The sequence below is a fragment of the Trichomonas vaginalis genome, chromosome IV (genome assembly GCF_026262505.1).
Source record: "Trichomonas vaginalis G3 chromosome IV, whole genome shotgun sequence".
Taxonomy (NCBI): domain Eukaryota; phylum Parabasalia; order Trichomonadida; family Trichomonadidae; genus Trichomonas; species Trichomonas vaginalis.
The window spans coordinates 19,291,362-19,309,358 of record NC_067206.1 but is presented as its reverse complement, the minus strand read 5'-3'; the positions used below and the strand labels follow the sequence as shown (position 1 = coordinate 19,309,358).

The 17,997-nt window shown below is 31.9% G+C and overlaps 12 protein-coding genes and 1 pseudogene across 13 annotated transcripts, besides 7 other annotated features; 1 reads left to right on the top strand and 12 right to left on the bottom strand.

Moving 5' to 3' along the window:
- Positions 1-32: 32 nt before the first annotated feature.
- On the bottom strand, positions 33-194 carry TVAGG3_0127660 (Ankyrin repeat family; the record flags this gene model as incomplete). The annotated part of the gene is made up of 1 exon (XM_001316940.1): positions 33-194. One exon carries the CDS (start codon positions 192-194, stop codon positions 33-35), a length of 162 nt encoding a protein of 53 aa, XP_001316975.1.
- A 706-nt stretch (positions 195-900) lies between these two features.
- On the bottom strand, positions 901-1,545 carry TVAGG3_0127650 (nerve growth factor signaling pathway; the record flags this gene model as incomplete). Its single annotated transcript, XM_001316941.1, has 1 exon — positions 901-1,545. The coding sequence occupies one exon, from the start codon at positions 1,543-1,545 to the stop codon at positions 901-903; it is 645 nt and encodes a 214-aa protein (XP_001316976.1).
- Positions 1,546-2,217: 672 nt separating this feature from the next.
- TVAGG3_0127640 (uncharacterized protein) lies at positions 2,218-2,571 on the bottom strand (the record flags this gene model as incomplete). The annotated part of the gene is made up of 1 exon (XM_001316942.1): positions 2,218-2,571. The coding sequence occupies one exon, from the start codon at positions 2,569-2,571 to the stop codon at positions 2,218-2,220; it is 354 nt and encodes a 117-aa protein (XP_001316977.1).
- Positions 2,572-2,660: 89 nt separating this feature from the next.
- Positions 2,661-3,243, bottom strand: TVAGG3_0127630 (uncharacterized protein; the record flags this gene model as incomplete). The annotated part of the gene is made up of 1 exon (XM_001316943.1): positions 2,914-3,243. One exon carries the CDS (start codon positions 3,241-3,243, stop codon positions 2,914-2,916), a length of 330 nt encoding a protein of 109 aa, XP_001316978.1.
- A 63-nt stretch (positions 3,244-3,306) lies between these two features.
- Positions 3,307-5,837, bottom strand: TVAGG3_0127620 (uncharacterized protein; the record flags this gene model as incomplete). Its single annotated transcript, XM_001316944.1, has 1 exon — positions 3,618-5,837. One exon carries the CDS (start codon positions 5,835-5,837, stop codon positions 3,618-3,620), a length of 2,220 nt encoding a protein of 739 aa, XP_001316979.1.
- A 487-nt stretch (positions 5,838-6,324) lies between these two features.
- Positions 6,325-6,362: a mobile genetic element.
- Positions 6,325-6,362: a terminal%2Cinverted (terminal inverted repeat of Banshee-A3 transposon ID:TVAGG3_0127610).
- Positions 6,363-8,809: 2,447 nt separating this feature from the next.
- Positions 8,810-8,846: a mobile genetic element.
- Positions 8,810-8,846: a terminal%2Cinverted (terminal inverted repeat of Banshee-A3 transposon ID:TVAGG3_0127600).
- A 70-nt stretch (positions 8,847-8,916) lies between these two features.
- On the bottom strand, positions 8,917-10,374 carry TVAGG3_0127590 (ATP binding; the record flags this gene model as incomplete). The annotated part of the gene is made up of 1 exon (XM_001316945.1): positions 8,917-10,374. The coding sequence occupies one exon, from the start codon at positions 10,372-10,374 to the stop codon at positions 8,917-8,919; it is 1,458 nt and encodes a 485-aa protein (XP_001316980.1).
- A 168-nt stretch (positions 10,375-10,542) lies between these two features.
- Positions 10,543-12,859: a mobile genetic element.
- On the bottom strand, positions 11,351-12,799 carry TVAGG3_0127580 (MULE transposase domain-containing protein; the record flags this gene model as incomplete). Its single annotated transcript, XM_001316946.2, has 1 exon — positions 11,351-12,799. One exon carries the CDS (start codon positions 12,797-12,799, stop codon positions 11,351-11,353), a length of 1,449 nt encoding a protein of 482 aa, XP_001316981.2.
- Positions 12,860-13,552: a terminal%2Cinverted (terminal inverted repeat of Maverick-1A transposon ID:TVAGG3_0127420).
- Positions 12,860-17,997: part of a mobile genetic element that runs on past the window's edge.
- TVAGG3_0127560 (uncharacterized protein) lies at positions 13,553-13,789 on the bottom strand (the record flags this gene model as incomplete). The annotated part of the gene is made up of 1 exon (XM_001316947.1): positions 13,553-13,789. One exon carries the CDS (start codon positions 13,787-13,789, stop codon positions 13,553-13,555), a length of 237 nt encoding a protein of 78 aa, XP_001316982.1.
- Positions 13,839-14,309, bottom strand: TVAGG3_0127550 (repellent protein 1 family; the record flags this gene model as incomplete). Its single annotated transcript, XM_001316948.1, has 1 exon — positions 13,839-14,309. One exon carries the CDS (start codon positions 14,307-14,309, stop codon positions 13,839-13,841), a length of 471 nt encoding a protein of 156 aa, XP_001316983.1.
- TVAGG3_0127540 (uncharacterized protein) lies at positions 14,340-14,762 on the bottom strand (the record flags this gene model as incomplete). Its single annotated transcript, XM_051223812.1, has 1 exon — positions 14,340-14,762. One exon carries the CDS (start codon positions 14,760-14,762, stop codon positions 14,340-14,342), a length of 423 nt encoding a protein of 140 aa, XP_051108798.1.
- TVAGG3_0127530 (uncharacterized protein) lies at positions 14,805-15,680 on the bottom strand (the record flags this gene model as incomplete). Its single annotated transcript, XM_051223811.1, has 1 exon — positions 14,805-15,680. A coding segment is annotated over one exon (876 nt), but the record flags the coding sequence as incomplete, so codon positions are not given.
- TVAGG3_0127520 lies at positions 15,944-16,392 on the bottom strand (annotated as a pseudogene). The gene has a single exon. A coding segment is annotated over exon 1 (449 nt).
- Positions 17,008-17,363, top strand: TVAGG3_0127510 (uncharacterized protein; the record flags this gene model as incomplete). Its single annotated transcript, XM_051223810.1, has 1 exon — positions 17,008-17,363. A coding segment is annotated over one exon (356 nt), but the record flags the coding sequence as incomplete, so codon positions are not given.

Sequence of the window (17,997 nt, the reverse complement as noted above, 5' to 3'; positions counted from 1 at the left end):
AAATATTTGATATGATTCCAGAAGTTCATTTGTCAATATGAAAGTCCGAGGGATTTTAGATAATCGCGTGTTTTATCACAACTAGTAGTGTGATGGAGTGCATTTTTTCCATTTTTATCTTTTGCATATTTATTGACTCCAACGGAGATAAGGTATTTAACTATTTCAAGATGATCTGAATGTGATGCTTTCATGAGCGCATTTTTTCCATCTTTATCCTTTGCTTCTTTATTGGCTCCAACAGAGATAAGATATTTAACAATATCAAGATGACCTTCTCTTGCTGCACAAATGAGTGGCGTATTTCCATCACTATTCTTCACTTCGATATCAGCTCCAACTGAGATCAGATATTTAACTACTTCAAAACATCCAAACTTTGATGCAGTAAATAGTGGAGTTTCTCCACTAATATCCTTTACTTCTTTATCGGCACCAATAGAGATGAGATATTTAACTACATCAATACTTCCCCAACGTGATGCCACATAGAGTGATGTATATCCAAATTGTTGCTTTGCTTCTTTATTAGCACCAACAGATATAAGATATTTAACAACTTCAAGTTGACCAAATTCTGATGCCCAAATGAGTGGAGTATATTCTTTATTATCCTTTGCTTCTTTATCAGCACCAATAGAGATAAGATATTTAACTACTTCAAGATGACCTTTTATTGATGCCCAAATGAGTGGAGTATATCCAATAACATTCTTTGCTTCTTTATCAGCACCAATAGAGATAAGATATTTAATTACTTCGAGATGACCATTAGATGATGCTATATTGAGTAGATCTGATTCATGGTTATTCTTTGTGTCTTTTTTACAGCCAAATTCAATGAGAGATTTAACAAGTCTTAGATTTCCTCTTTCAGATGCTTCATGAAGAACATTATTATCATAATTTTTTGTTTATCTTTTGCCAAAGACCTTCTTCATATGCTTTTTCCATCATTTTTTGATTTCCTATTCCTGAAAGTCCGTCAACAAAGTTGTAAATACTTTCGAAATCATCTGAATTCTTTAGTTCAGTAATTTTTGATAAAATTACTTTTGGAATATCATTTTCATCTTTAATTTCAGAAATTTCTCTTTTTTTATCTTCAATTTGGTATTTAAGAGATTGTATTTCTTTTTCATAGTTTTGGTTTTGGGTTTGGACCATATTTAACTCTGATTGAAATTTTTCAAGCTTCTTTGTATAATTCGACATTTCGTTCTGTATATAATTCATATGGTCAATTACACCATCGATCAATCTTAGCTTCATGTATTTTTGAATTGATTTTAGTGTTGATATTGAATCTTGAAGACTATTAATAGGAATTGTAGCATTTCGGGTGTATTTGTATATTTGTATTGCGCTAAATTTGGATGATAATTGCTGAAGAAGTTTATTGAAGTCATTCGGAGATAACATTGCTTCGTTTAAGATCTTTCCGATGTCTTCTAGTTCAAAAATGTCAAGAGCCTTATCCTCATCAATGTATTCTTTAAAATGAGCAGCAATATAAGTATAATTCTGAACAAGTCCTTGAGACATGTCAGAGTTATAAAATTATGAATAACAATGCCATCGAAACAATAAAGAGACTCGAATTAGGAAATTATTAAATAGCACATTACACATATTACAAATAAGGATTTAACTAGCCAGGAACGATCAAAACCTCAGATCAGTGGTCAAATAGAGTTCATTAAAAGGTGCTTAAGTGGGTCCTGATCTCGAGAAAGATTCGCCAACAATAGCCTTGAGGAAGATCTTAACAATCTAGAAGAAGATATCGATCTCGTAATTAGGACTTCTTGATCCACAACTTATTTGTACGCATGTAAAAAATACCTATTTTGAAGGCATCCCAAAAATTTGTCCCAAGAAGGAATTTTATGAAGAGTATTTCAAATTCAGCAAATTCAAAGTATTTCAAGAACAACATGAAGACGAAAACATAAAATATTATATTTAAAGTCCAAATTATAAGGATCAAATTCATATAAAAGATACCATAAAATTTCAATTTTTTTTGCTCCTCCTTTAAAGGGAATACATTATGGTGCTAGAAGGCTGAAATCTGGCCAACATAAAAAATTAAATGACAACAAACACTAAAATAAAAAAATCAGAATTAATTCGATTGATCAACAGGTGTCTTTTCTCTAATCATATTCAAAGCCTGAGGAGTTATTCATTAGGCTTTGATCTGCCAACCGGTATTTATCTCTGAGAGTCGTATGATTGCGACAACGAATTTTCCTGATAAGACATTGCAGACTTGGATTTTTCTGGAGGTTGTGAACCATCTTGAATTGTGTCTCTCATGTAGTAATGTCCATCGACACCTTTCAAGAGTCCTTGGTTAGCTTTGAGCATCTTTTGGTTCCTGTTCATTACTAACTTCAAATGTCCATTTGCCTGTTTAGACTTGGGTTTTGCGTCAGGATGAACTTGAGGAACTGCATCAACAGCATCTCTTTGTTTCTTCAAAGGAGGTAAAACATTGGTTGCCGATGACTTTATGAAGTTCTTTTTGAAGCGGTTCCATTCCATTTGAGAGTTCTTGAAACGCATCTGTCAAACGAGCATTTTCTTGAGTAGATGCTTGAAAATCTTCTCTATCATCGTTTCCGCACTTGTTATGAGTTTTTCATACTGTGAATATAACTTTGTGTTGATAGCATCGAGTGCATCATCGAACGGAATTCCTTCTCTTGTGTAAATTGTTGGCTACATACTTTGAAGTCATTCCATTCAATTGTGGTTTCCTATTGTTTCTTTCATAACTCAGCGGATTAAATATTCTTCTTATTGAGATAAGAAATATAAAGATAATTAACAAAAACTGCATTATATTGATTAAATTTTATAAATATTATTAAAAACTTTTTATTTACAAACAATTTATAAAATACTTTAAAGCTTATCAGCTTTAGCATTATTGTCGTTTCGTTCTAGATCATCAAAGAAGTAATCGTTGTAATAATAGACTGGTTCGTTGATATCGTTGGAAATAGTTTCTCCATCATGATCAGAATCATTTCTATTGGAAAATTTATGATGAGATTCGGCCATTATTTCATCATAACTTGACTCTTCGTTTTCATCTGAATATTCGTAATAAGAACTCTCTTCAAAATCAGAATATTCGTAATCTGTTTGATAGTCTGATACAATTCTGCTAGAAAAATCATCTCTTTGATTCGAATAATCAAAGGCCGTATATAAAATCAGACTCAAAAACATTTTTTAATTTTTTTTTGCCAATTTGACATTTGTAAACATAAATTCTTCTTTTGAAACAGGATGCTTGAATTATCAGCCTTTTTAGGTAGCTTTGAGTTAATTCCAGATGAAGGTAAGTGTTAAGTTAACTAAACTGGGTGACTTGGAGATACTCTCCCCTTTATATCCTCACCTTTTTGACACTCAAATATGAACTGAAGCTTATTCGCTTTGCAAACGAGATTGGAGATGAGTTTTATATGGATAAATTCATTAGTTAATCTTGCTTGTATTAGCTAATACGTTTTCAGGCCATTTTTAGGGAGATTTAATTTCAACAAATACATCTAAAAAGTAAATTAATTAAAAACAATAAAAACAAATAATTTTTACAATTAAATATCTTCGTCACTTAATACGCTGAATTCAGGCTCCTGTTCTACACCTATAATTGATTTTGATTGTCCTTCGATGTTGCTCAAATTTGATTTTGTTTGATTTTCTTTTGTTTCTTCTTCTTCTTTTCCTGCTGCTATTTTATCAAGAATAGCAAGTATATCATCTTTACTAACAAAATCATCTTCCTCTTCCTCTTCTTCATCATCCCCTATTTGGTTTCTAAGATCATCAATTTTCTTCTTAAATTTCTCAATTGTTTCAGGAGTTACGAGTGAATCTTCTTCTTCCTCTTCTTCATCATCACCGCCAAGAATCTCTTTCGACTTTCGAAGAATCTGGCCTTGAGGAATATCTGAATCAGAATCTGATAAAGTTGAATCAATTGGTTTGCTCTTTTGAAGTGAATTATCAGTATTTGTCGTTGGTCTATCTTGTTTAAGGGAATTATCTGATTTAAATGATTTAATAGAGTCTGATAACTTATCAGAATCTAATTTTGTATCAAAATTATTATTTTGAGCTGATTTATTGGATTTATCAGATTTATTTGTATTGATAAGGTCATTTTGAACTGATTTATTGGATTTATTTGAGTTACTTGTATTTATAAGGTCATCTTGATTATCAGCTTTGCTGCTCTTATTAGATTTGATTGAAAGATCAAGAGATTTTTGAGTACTTGATGCAGAAAGTTCGGCAAATTTATCATTTGTAGGAGTAAGTCCAGAAATTGTCTGATTATCAGTTGGTTTCATACTGTTAATTTTATCAGATTTTCCAAGTTGATCTGTCTGACTTGTTCTAAGGGTATTTGATTTAGAAGTAAGATCAAGTTCATCGAAATCATCTGATACTGCATTAATTATAGAGGATTTCGTTGATTTTTTGGAGTTATTAGACTTATTTGACTTATTTGATTTTGTTGATCGATCTGATTGAATAAGAGGATCGAGTTTGTCGGAGTCATTGAGTTTTTCGAAGTCATTGATGTCGTTTTTAGAAGATAAATTCGATTTATTATTGCTATAATGTGATTCTTCTTCTCGTGATGTAGAAAACAGATTTGACTCTGGTGGGTTGTTCTCACTAACCCTTGAGAATATATCTTCTTCGTGATAACTTAAATGAGATTGGTTTTGTTTTTCTGTAGCTTCTTCTTCAGCTTGAAGCATATCAAGATACTTTTGTATATCATTTGTTGCTTCTTCCTTCTCAAGATCGGGCTTTGATGGAGATGAATTTGATGAATTAATTTTACTAACGTTGGATAATTCACCAGCAAGCATTGGAACATCAATTGCTTGTACTGATATATTGACTAGAGAAGAAGCAAGTAAATTGCATGATGTGTCAACAGAATATTTCGCAACAATTTCTGGTGGAGCCCATCCTTCTGTTTTTGCTTTTTCTTTCCAGTCGATTTTTGTTCCTGGTCGTAACCAACCGTTTTTAACGGCTTGTTCTTCCCAGTCATCACTATAATCGCTATAATCTGAGTAATAATAATCATCGCTATAGTAATAATCGTATTTACGTTTTGGTCTTCTTCTTTTGTTCTTTTTCTGATTTTTCTTTACTTTAATAGGCTTTTTGGCAGGTTTACAAACTTGTATAGGTGGAGGAGTTTGAATTTGGCAGTAATTTGGAGAGTTTGGATCGAACACATCTCTATGATTTATATAGCCTAATCCAATACTAAGAAATACTGATCCAATTACATTTTTGCTTCCAATGTCGTTAATTTGGTATTCTTTGTTTAAAGCGATAATAGAGAGTTTCTTGCCATCAATCTCAACTGTCTTTTGAATTTTAAGATCGCAAGTGCAGTATCCGAAAAATTCTGTTTTATGTGGGTATTTTTTATGAAATTCTATAACAGGAATGGAATTTGTAAGTGATAGATTAGATAATCCTGAAAAATCCAATGCATATGCTGCATTAAAAATGGCTTCTGTATTACTGCACCAAACATCTGGACAATCTATCATGTTTAATGCTGCATTTATACGTAATCTAGGAAATACTTTTCTTTGTGAGCAAGAATGAAGATTTATTGCTTTTGTAATCGAGAAAAATAAATGTGAAAAAGGTGGAAATGGCGAACTTGATATAGGGGTGATAATAACTTTAGGATTTTCAGCTATAGGAACCGGTGGATTCAGTTTTGGTTGAACTAGCCTTGAATCCTCGGCTGATAAAGTTGAATCATCATTCATGCACGTTTAAAAATTCGTTGAAGCTTCAAAGCTTCTTTATAGAGCTTAAAATTGAATATAATAACTGTATGAAAATGAATAGCAATTGTTATAGGATCATGAAATTATGTGTATTGATTAATCTTTGTATGTTCTGTTTTCATACTATATATATTGGGTTAAAGTAGGCGTCAAATTTCTCATCACAGTGTCCTTAGACTCATGTAACCCAATAGACAATTCTTTGGTTTTCCTCATCTTATATTAAATTATATCTTATTTTGGTATTTTTATTATTCTAGAAAGCTACTATGATTACAAATCAAATAAGAAAATATCAACATTTCATTAAAGAGTCTTATTGAACAATAATTTTGTATTCTGTAAATTGATATATTCATAATATCATACATAATCTCTATATGAAACTATATTATAATAGTCTTTTATCCTAAAATTAAATTCCATTTTTGTATTATTCATTTCATTTCTGAATAAAGCTCAGTTTTGTTGTAAACAGAAATTCATCAAAAGTGACACCTCAGAAAAGCTAAAATATTGAATTTTTGGAACTTTTGATAGAGCACGTTTTTAAATATTAATTAAAGTAAATGTATATTTTGTAAAGATTCTTTTTAATAAAAAAATAAAATTTTGAAGAAGAACACAAAATCTTCTGAAAAATAATATCACATAAACTCATATTATTTTCTAATATATAACTATTTTATATAAAAATCAAATTCAATGATCTTAAAAGCGAAGGATAACCTCAAAATTTACGAATATAATGAGTGGGAATATAATGCTTATCTATCATAAAACCATATGAAATATTAATTTTTGCTTTACGCCTAATTTTTGACGACAATTAGCAAAAAATGTTAAATGTTAACACTCAGTCCATTTGAATATGAAAAATAAAATTGACTTGATTAAATGTTTTTATTTATCATGCAATTCTTCTTGCGACCAAAGATTTGAATAAAAGTTTCAAAAAATAAGATAGCTTAAAATAATATACGGTAGTGTTTACTAATAGATGAATAGTATATAAATTCTATTAAAATGGATTTGATCCAAAAAAATATAAAACCAAAAATAATTGTTATACCCAGATTTGCCTTATTTTTACCACCTCTCTAAAGCTGGGGACACCGCCTATCGTTGGGACTAGCTATTAAATAGAACCACCAAGGGTATTTTTCGAACTGCCTGTGTAGCGTAGTGTAAACATCCGACATAATTATTCATTATGCCAAATTTTGATTCCCATTTTGCCAATTTTTTTCTTTTTTGGATCATGAATTTTTTTTGGGTCACTATAAGATTTGTTTCATGTTCTAAATCTGCTGCATATGTAATCTATTTTTATTTACCTATTTTTTAAAAATATATTGGATTGCCAAATTTGAATATATTTAAAATCATAAAACTCCAAAAAAACTATAAATATATGTTTTATGCATAGTGCCGATACTCAAATATCAGATTACTTAGATCCATGAATAATATCCGAATTTTTTTTCTTAAAATTAAACTTCAAAACTTCTTGCAATCTTATTCTTAATCAATTGTAAATTTTTAAAACCATTTTTTAAAATAATTTTGCGTAAATTTTATTCTCATGTTGTTTTAATCGAAAAATTGATACATTTTCAAAAAAATAATATTGACTTATGAAATTCATTTTTAAGGTGAAATAGTATTGTTTTTATTAAAGTATATGAATAATATATAAAAAATTAATGAATAATATAAGCAGATTTTTAGTTTACAAAACAAATATGAGCAATGCAATTTCAAACTTTTGCTGGCAATTTCGATATTGCTCAAGTTTGTAGTATTTGTGATACCTATAACATCGGCTTAATCAAAATTCGATTTTTCTTATGAGTTATTGAGAAAATTTGATTGCAATGAGAAGGATTTCGACGTTTTTGATAAACTAAGAGCTGAGCTTTAGGGGTTCAGTTCATTTATGGCTGTAGTTTGATGCGTAGCTCTCTTTTTTATTGTAAATTCTTTCAGCATGGAGATCGAGAATGAATCTTTTGAGAACTTTATGAGTTTTTACACCCGTAAAGAGGTCCTTCGAGGAAAGATAGTCCAGACTACATGAAGATGTGGGTTAACCAAAAAAATCCGATGGTTTCCCCATATTCATGTAGATCTTCGAAAAAATGAGCACCAAAAAAGCCAAAAAAATAGGCTTTTTATTGGATTTGTACACTAGATCAATAACCTATTTAGGATCTGACACTCTTTTTAGCCAGAGATATGAGGTCCTTTCTAGGAAAACGATCTATTCATCCATAAAAAAATGAATTATCGTTTTCCCCAGAAATTACATGGGGAGTGGTAAAAGTAAGGAAAATCTGGGTAATTTAAATGAAGAAGTAATTTAAAACGATTTTATTTATGATCAAATTTTATATATTTTTTTGGATCAAATCCATTTTAATAGAATTTATATACTATTCATCTATTAGTAAACACTACCGTATATTATTTTTTAAGCTATCTTATTTTTTGAACTTTTATTCAAATCTTTGGTCGCAAGAAGAATTGCATGATAAATAAAAACATTTAATCAAAGTCAATTTTATTTTTCATATTCAAATGGACTGAGTGTTAACATTTAACATTTTTTGCTAATTGTCGTCAAAAATTAGGCGTAAAGCAAAAATTAATATTTCATATGGTTTTATGATAGATAAGCATTATATTCCCACTCATTATATTCGTAAATTTTGAGGTTTATCCTTCGCTTTTAAGATCATTGAATTTGATTTTTATATAAAATAGTTATATATTAGAAAATAATATGAGTTTATGTGATATTATTTTTCAGAAGATTTCATTCTATATGCCTATGAAAAGTACTCTCAAAACTAACTTTTTCCTAATTATAATTAAATCTAGAATATTGTATTATGCTTAGTATTATTTCATTTTTCTCATTCAATTTAGAATTTACAAATGTCAAAAAATTGAGAGCTGTCACTTTTGATGAATTTCTGTTTATTACAGTTTCGAAAAAAAAAATCAATTGTCATTATGGACTTTATAAACTCTATAAAAAATTTATACAAAAAAATTAAACAAAATGCATTTTTCCTTTCTTTATCTGAGACTTTGGTTTAGCGAATGTCAATGGTCCTTTCTTACTTATTGTGTCCTTGATCTTATATGGTTCCAAAGCCTGTTTAAATGCATCAATCGTGATAACTTTTGAATCAATATTTTCCCTCAATTCTATCATTGCCGCTTCTCTAACAATTCCTTCTATATCAGCACCAGTTCTTCCATTTGTTGATTCAACAACATATTTCTTTGCTTCACCGATATTCTCTATTGGTACTCCCTTTGCGAATAAATCGAACATTTCACCTCTTTCTTCATCATTTGGCAGATTTATGTCAATGATGTAATCGAATCTTCCTGGTCTTGTTATTGCGGAATCCAAAGCAGAAAGACGACTTGTTGTAGCCATAACAATGACACCATCATCTCTACCAACCAAACCATCAGTTTCTACTAGCAAAGTAGTTAATAATCTATCAGCAGCTTCGTTTAAACTTTGTCCAAATGTTCTTGGAGGAGCAATACTATCGATATCATCAAACAAAATCAAACTTGGAGATGAAGAACGCGCTCTCTCGAAAATGGAATGAAGACGACGCTCGCTTTCACCTACTTCTGGTGCAATAATCTCTGTGCATGTGATATCGAAGAAAGAAACACGAGAGGCATGGCCAATTGATCTTGCAATTAATGATTTTCCAACTCCACTTGGTCCAACAAGTAAAACGCCTCTTGGTGGGAGAACTCCCATGTCTGTAAAGATTTCTCTGTTAGTAAGTGGTTTAAGTACAAGGAATTCTAGTTTTTTGAGGATTTTGTCGGCGCCGGCGATGTTTGAGAATGGTTTTTGTTCATCGAGAGGTTTTGATATGAGAATATCAGAAGGATGAAGACTAGCAAACTGTCTAAGTATGTAGTTTTGCTTTTCTTTGTCAGTAGTATCGTGAAATTGCTTTGCAAGTGGAGGACAAGATTCATTATTTGTGTAAATTGATTCAAGAAGAGATCTTCGTTCGTCAAGAGATGGAGGCTTGATAGTAAATTCTAATGGGAAGTATTTGAGTAAGGAAGGATCAACAGATGACTTATCTCTAGTAGTTGCAATTATTAAGTCAGGATAAAATAGCATATTTGCAAGTGCACAAGTTAACCTTCGATCACGAGAGGTATTGTTCATTGAAAAATCGGATAGTTCTTCTAATAAAATAATTTTTGTCGCCATTTTTTCGCCTAATTGATGAATTGATTCACGCTCATGAACATCATATCCAATTTCCGCTGTAACCGTTGTATAATCTTTGTAGATACCCTTTAAAATTCGAGTTGCGATATGAGATTTTCCTGAACCTGAAGCGCCAACCAATAAAACTCGATTTGCTCCATGTTCTATAGCATCAATAATATCAAGACATAGCTGAGTATGAGCTGAACATTCGAGAGTGACAAGTTTTTTGGCGCCCTCAAAGTTCATTTTGTAAACTAAAATTTGTAAAGTGTCAAAATAATTTTGTAAAGTGTCAAATCAGTATCCTTGAAGGTCTTTATATTGTGATCATTTATTTTTTATATTATAAAATATAATAATATTAAAATTTTATATTAAAAACAAAATCGAATGTGGCATATTATTGTAATAAGAGGGGGCACAAACTTGCCCGGTGAGGTGAAGTGAAAAGTAACAGGTTTACATGTCAGAAATGTAAAGTGTCAGATTTGAAACAAAAAATGGATTAATTTATTATTATATGATAGAGAGATTTGGTAAGTTACTATCAAATTTGTAAGTAAGGAAAAAAAAGTAAGAAAGAAAAAAAATTTAAAAAATAAAAAGCCACTCGCTTCGCTCGCGCTTGGCAAAAAGAAGAAATTCGAAAAATAATTGTATGAAATTACGAAACTAAGCCACTCGCTTCGCTCGCGGCTTAAGAAAAGAACAGATTCGAAAAAAGATTGTATGAAGTTACGAAACTAAGCCCCTCGCTTCGCTCGCGGCTTAAGAAAAGAACATATTTCAGATTATCGATACTAAGAATTTTTTACTTTATTACATTTTTTTGCATTTTTTAAAGCTTCTTAACTTAAATCATGGAATGTCTCAAAGACAAAAGTAGCATACAGCATGTAAAGCTAAAGAAAGATAATCATAATTAATACCTTAATTTTTAATATTACGCATTTTTAGGTGCAAAATTTAAAAACATTCTAATACAATAGAGCAGTTTCCAAAAGTAGCATACAGCATGTAAAGCTAAAGAAAGATAATCATAATTAATACCTTTAAAGTTTAAAATCTTGATTTTTTTTAAAATCAAATATTTAGAACTTTAATACATACAGCTTAAACCTTATACTTGTTTTCTCTTGTGAGAAAGCAATCTTACAAAGCTAACAATCCTAAAAAATAAAGAATTAAAATTTAATAATTTATTCTAAAATTAAAATCAAAATTAAATAAAATGAGTTCTTTGCAATAATACTTTCAAGGTAGGATATATTTTAGTGGGATCTATTGAGTCATCACTAACAGCATTGAGCAATCTATTGAGCATTGAAATACTCTCGATTTTTCTTTGTCTTTTTACATCAATTTCTGCGTTAGTTGCTTTTTCCATGATCCTAATGACACGGTCATCTGCTGGATTTTGATCAATTTTGAGTTTGATAACGAAAGATGGTATCACTTTTGTATAAATTTCTATAATAACATCATCAATTCTGAGATTTTTTCGATCAGGAAAATAGTCATGTTTGAGTGTTCTAAAATGAGCTTCGGCAATATTGTTAGTTGTGTCGCCTTCACGCCTGTCACGAGCAATCCATCTTGATATGTTGTAACGCCATTGTCTGTTAAAGTATTGAGATGCTGTTGGATCTGTGTCGAGCAACTCCAGAACTTGATCATAGGCAGCATTTGCTTCTTCCTCATGTTCTGCATCTAATTTGAAGACTAAATCCTTCATCAAATTATAGAATTGTTCAAATTTTTCTTGAGAAGAAAACTTATTTGATTTGCGAAGAATTGCACGAAGAACATGTACTCCGCACCAAAGTATTTGAGCTTGTGGAATGCTTTCTTCTATTGCTTGAGCTATCTGTGGAGCACAGTCCATGCTAATGTATTCTGGCTCAATTGTTACCCATCTGAGATAGGCGCACACGCAAACTTGAATGTTTTGATAAGTGTCTGGTTGACAAAAGAAATATAAAAAAGGGAAAATGTGAAAATCTTTGATTTTGCCAGTAAATGCATACAATGGAATGTTTGATCGCAACAATTTATAGGTGCTGTCTATATGAAATGTCTTGATACTATGCGCATAAGCTTTGCCTTCAAAAGGCGCGTAATAGAAACACATATTATTGTCTGAGACTTCAAATGCAATGAGATCATCTGGAGATTCTTCTTGTACTGTCTGAACAAAGATTTGCAATGACACAACATCGTCAGGAGAATATCTAGTTTGAAGAGCATGTATTCTCTCTGCAAATCGTTTGATTGCACGTGGTTTTTGAGCGTACATCTCTGGAATGGACGGACCTGTAAGAGGAATTTCAAGATCTTTGAATGCATTTAGCTGTGCTATCGCTCTTTGATTGTCATCTGTTTGGAAGTAATGTTCTAAATATTTGCGATAAAAGACAGACGAATATTGACTTTTGTCATTTGGGGCGGAATGATCATGTTCTTCAACTATTTTGATTAGTTTGTATTTATTTTGATCCAAGATTGCAACATTAAAATGTGCAGGACATTTTGGATATTTGCAGTGGAATGAAATCTGAGATCTTTCTTTCCTGACACGTTCACCATATCCATACTGTGATTGTATTTCTTGTTTAACTCCAAATTTACAAAGATCCATAACAGTAAAGATAGTTTCTTCTTCTAATTCCATTTGAAATTGAAATGAAAATTAAAAATTCAGAAATTTGAATAGATTTGGTCTGTAATTAAAAGTTAGTATACAAGTCATGGGTACGGAGGCACTGCGCGCCTCCTTACCCAATACTTGTGAATTTGACACTTTACAAAACCGTTAACGTATATTTTACAACACAAACACTAACTTAACCTTAAATATTTACAAAGCCGCCAACCACTTCACTAACGAACTCACTAATGTAAAAATAAACGTTCTCACTATCGTTCTCACTATCGTTCTCACTATCGTTCTCACTAACGACTTCACTAATGTTCTCATAAATTTTCCTCAATATCTTCATCATCAGTGTTAACCCTATTGTAGTCATACTTGAAGCCATAAACTTTCTCTAACTTCTTAACGTACAATTTACATAACTTACCTTCGTCATCGTATGGTTTAATGATATAACTATTTCTATCTTTATACACAGTCAATGAAAAGTCAACTGGTCTCGGATGTATTTGAAAGAACATGTTATGCTCAGGAAGGAAGAATAAATGTTTAAATGTATGTTTGTTATACTGTGGAATTCGAATGAGTTGCTTTTGTTCTGTCATTTACATCCAAATAAAAATTTTCAGTAAAAATAAAAAATAAACTTAAAAATTAATGATATCACCACTCCCACACATATGAAAACATAGCACAAAAATAAATTTAGGTGAAGTGGTGAGATCTCACCTCTTTTTTCACCTGGTTTTTCACCCTGTTGAATTCATTGCTTTATAACTCTCTTCCTTTCTCCAACTCTTCTAACTTCTTCTTAAGTTCAGCAATGTTGTCCTCATGAAGTTTAATCTTTCTCAAAATTCCTTCTTTATCTAATGGTTGCTTTATCTTTCTAAACTGAACTCTACCATCCTTCATAGTATGAATGTAAAAACCTTCTGGAATAATTCCTGATTTAATGTATTCTACCAAAAACTTTTGTTTCATTGCTTCAGTGACTTTAGTCGTCATTTCAATCAAATAAAAATTTTAATATTAAATAAAAATAACGTTATTTTTTTCAGTAAGGAAACGCAGGAGTTTTACGATTTATTTGTGGTGTAGGTTCTGGTTTAAATGTTGGAGTCGGTTTTGGAGTTGACTTTTGAACAGGAGTTTGTAATTCCATAGGTTCAGGAGTCATTGAAGGTTTTGCTTGTGAAGGCGTTGGTTTTGACGTTGGTTTTGGCGAAGGTGTTGGAGTTTGTTTAACTTCAGCTACTTCAGTATTATTTACAACATTTGCTTTATTTCTTTTCAACATCATTACTGCTCCTGCTGTAGCTAGCAAACCTAGTGGGAGACCATATTTTATATAAGGACTTGACCAAATGCTATTTTTGACAGGAGCTGGTGGAACACCTAACCTTGGTGAGACTGCTCTTTGCCATTGTGCAGCTCGTAAGAAATATTCAATAGGTGCTCCATAATCGTTTGGTAAAGTTTGTTTCATAGATGGTGAAGGTTCACGAGAGCTTGATGAAGAACTCATTTATAAGCTTTAAAAATAAACGTTCATCCTTTATTCCTCACTGTCGTCAGTTGCTAAGTTATAGTCGTCAAGTCTTATTATTGGGATTCCATTAGCACGCACCTGAATGGCAAAGCAACAATCCCTCATAAATCCAATAAGTGGCTTTGGTACATTTTCAGTTGCTAGTTCAATAGGTCCTTTAACAGACAATTTGTATGTTATTGGAGCAGTAGATGTTTGACCTTGCTGGAAGCAAAAGTCCACTTCTGTTGGAAAACCACATAAGAAATGTGTGTTGTCATAGCTATCCCATTTATGTTCCACACTACCATCATCCACCAATGACCTCATAACATCTTCATTAAATCCAATCATATCATTGTTTGTATTGCAAGCGTTCGCAACCATTTCATAAAATACAGGTCCATATGATTTTTCAGGTTCTGCAGGCATATTTCCATAAGCTCCCATGGAAAGCTGAAGATATTTAAACTTAGGGTTCTCAAAATTAACATAATAGTTGTCTTTCTTTCTAAATAGTGCCCAAATACTTTTAACATTAATAGGCGTATAAGCTGCTGTAAATGTTGCACTTGAACTATCTGTATTCTTTGAGAATGAACCGTCCATAGGAATCCAATCCATAACTTTAACAGGAAAACATAAAGCCTCGTTTGTATAATGTTCTACAAGTTCTGTATAAATGTTAGGGTCTAAAGAGAATGACTTTGGATGAATGAAACATTCATTAAAATCCATCTTTGTTCGAAATAGTTGCTGGGTTACAGTTGTAATAGTAACTGTTCCACTAGCTTCTACTGCCTTCGTTATCAAAGTGAATGGTTCATTCCATGGAACAAATTTATTTGTCGGTGGATTTGAATCTGAAGCAAATGCAACTTTAAGAGTTGGATTGAAAGCAATGATATCATTTACAGATATAGATGTGCATTGTAAGGCGTCGCTACTGAACTTTACTTTAAGCTGAATGTTACCAGCAAATGCAGGAATAAATCTTATAGCTTCTAATGGTAAAAACTTTCTAACAGGAATTCTTAAACGAAGCTTAAAATCAAATGATTTTCCTGCTGTAATTGGACCGCTAACAATTTGTCCTGTTCTGCATGTTCCCGAATGACTCCATACATCTTCATGTCGAGTCTTTGAGAAAACATCTACTTTCTTTATTTGTTCGGTAGTTTGTGAGTTTGAAGTTATATATGCTTCTTCTCTTGCGTTGTCTTGAGAATATACGATACGACCATTTGCAAGGATTTGATATCCAGCAACTGCATAGAAAGCGTCATCGAAACCAATCCAAAATCCTGGTGGGTTTGTTTTATTGGAACCTGAACCAATTTCTTTATCTACAATAAATTGACCTTCCATTTTATACGTAATGAATGTATTGTAAAGGTCCAACATATTTTCACCAGGAGGTGAGAGATTGAATGTTACCCATGTGTTATCTTTAGCAGTTCCAGGTTGTGATGGAATCTTTGCGTCAGAATATTTTCTATTAGTGTCACCAATTTGAACTGCATTGTCTATGATATCGAATATGAGCGAATCTGATGAATATGCTCTGCTGGAGTAAATTCGTTTAACTGTTCGTTCTGCATGTATTTACTTCGGATAAAAATATCTATTTACTTCATTATTCTCACTCTTCTTCTTGGCATTCGTGGTGGAAGTTGTTTCTTGACATTTTCAATGAACTGTACATTCTCTTTTGTCTCAACTTCTTTCACTGGTGGGTCAGGTTCTTTGACTCGGTTTGTTTTTCAATGAAATTCACAAACTTTGCAATAAGCTCTTGGTTCGTTATTGAAAGTACATCTGGCTTCTTTTCTTCTGGTTCTTTTGGTGGCTCGGTTTGAACAGAAGGTTTTATATGGGCTTCGTGGGCTTCGCCCTTGCCATGCACCTTAATGTTGTCGCTTTCTGCATTCGCTAATGGAACCTTTCTTTTTCTTACGTATATTTTACCATCTTTACTCTGACTTACGTAATAGAAAGGATGTTGTATTCCTCTTGCGTCATTTAATATAATAGACTCTCGCTCTGATTTTGACAAGCTCATTTTACATCGGTTAAAGTTTTAATTTTGTTTTTTATCTGCAGTCAAATGACTCAGACAAGTCATATGGACAAGACCCAAGGGGTCATAGATGTTGAAGCATTGAAGAAAGAAATTCGTGAGCAAATTTTATCCGAACTGAAGGAACAAAAACAAGAACAAAAGCCAGAGAGACCAAAGAGAAAACTTAGTGAAAAACAACTTGCTGCATTAGCTGCTGGAAGACAAAAGAACCCACGTTTGCTGGCAAAGAAAGCTAGAAGAAGCAAAAGCAAAGGAAGAACAAAAGCTAAAGAAGCTGAAGCAAAGAAAGAGTAAATGGTTTATTTTTATCCGAATTAAATGTATAGACAAATACCTTTATCTGTTGCGTTCAGTAGTGAAAACCCTGACGTCAAAATAAAGGGGAACAGAGTAACGTTTAAGTTTCCAACAGACTGGATTGTGAACATAAATGAAGAGAAGTACATTGGCATAACATCTATGTATATAACACGTGCTTTCAGAAAGGTTGACTTTATACTTCAAGTCGAGATAGAAAATGACGAACAGTCTTTAAGCGCCCAAAACATTCACATATACAAATACTTTAAAGACGATACAACTTTACAAGAATGTATGATTTCCTTCAATGAAATGTTCGAGAAAAAGTTCAACATTGAAGTACAAACTTTACAGCCTTTACGTGAGTTTCTTGCACAACTGAAAGAAGAAGGTAGTCAGCCACAACTTATAGACTTTCATTATGAATTTAATGAAAATGAAGATGGAACACATGACTGTCAGTTTGTTATATATTCACCATTCAATGAAGTAGCTAAAAAGAAAGAAAATCCATTACGTATAAGATTTCAAATCTCTGAACCAAGTGATGATTTCAAGAATGTTTTCAATTATGATGCAATGCTTCCGAGGAAAAATGAATTTTCAAAGATTGTAACACCTGGCATTTGGGATAGAAAGCAAGCTATATTATATTCAAACTTAAGTAAGGGAGTTGAAAATGAGTTCATTGGTCATACAAGAACTTCACCACTTCCTAACCCTAAATACTATAAATTAACTGGCTTCAATCGTGAGTTTTGGATAGACATGTTCTCCACTCATGACCATAACTGCCCAGTGTTCTTACCTCCAGACCATAAGGACTGTCTCTACATTGAAACACAACTCTTAAACTCTACCATCGCAGTATTGTAAAATCTACGCTAGCTTTATTTTTATCACGAATGACCTCATTTCTGACAAAAATAAATGACCTCATTCATGACCTCATTGCTGACAAAAATAAATGACCTCAGAACTTCAACTTACGAATAAAGCTTGTTTTAGTCGTTATGAGAAGTTAAACTTTTCAGCAAAGCAAGGACTAGAAGACTTACATAAGTCAAATCCAATCTCTTGACCGTCATAAAGTGCTTTATATAACTTCATAACACTGAACTCAGAGTCTTTGTCAAATTTTCCTTGCGGAACCATTAAACCTTTATCTTCATCATAGAAACACTGAACAGAGTCAGGAAACATTTCATTAGCGGTTAAAGCAATAACATCTTGCTTCACGCCTTTCATTCTGCAGTGAAATGCAACTTCATTTAAATCATTCGTGAGTAAGTCTATGTAAGT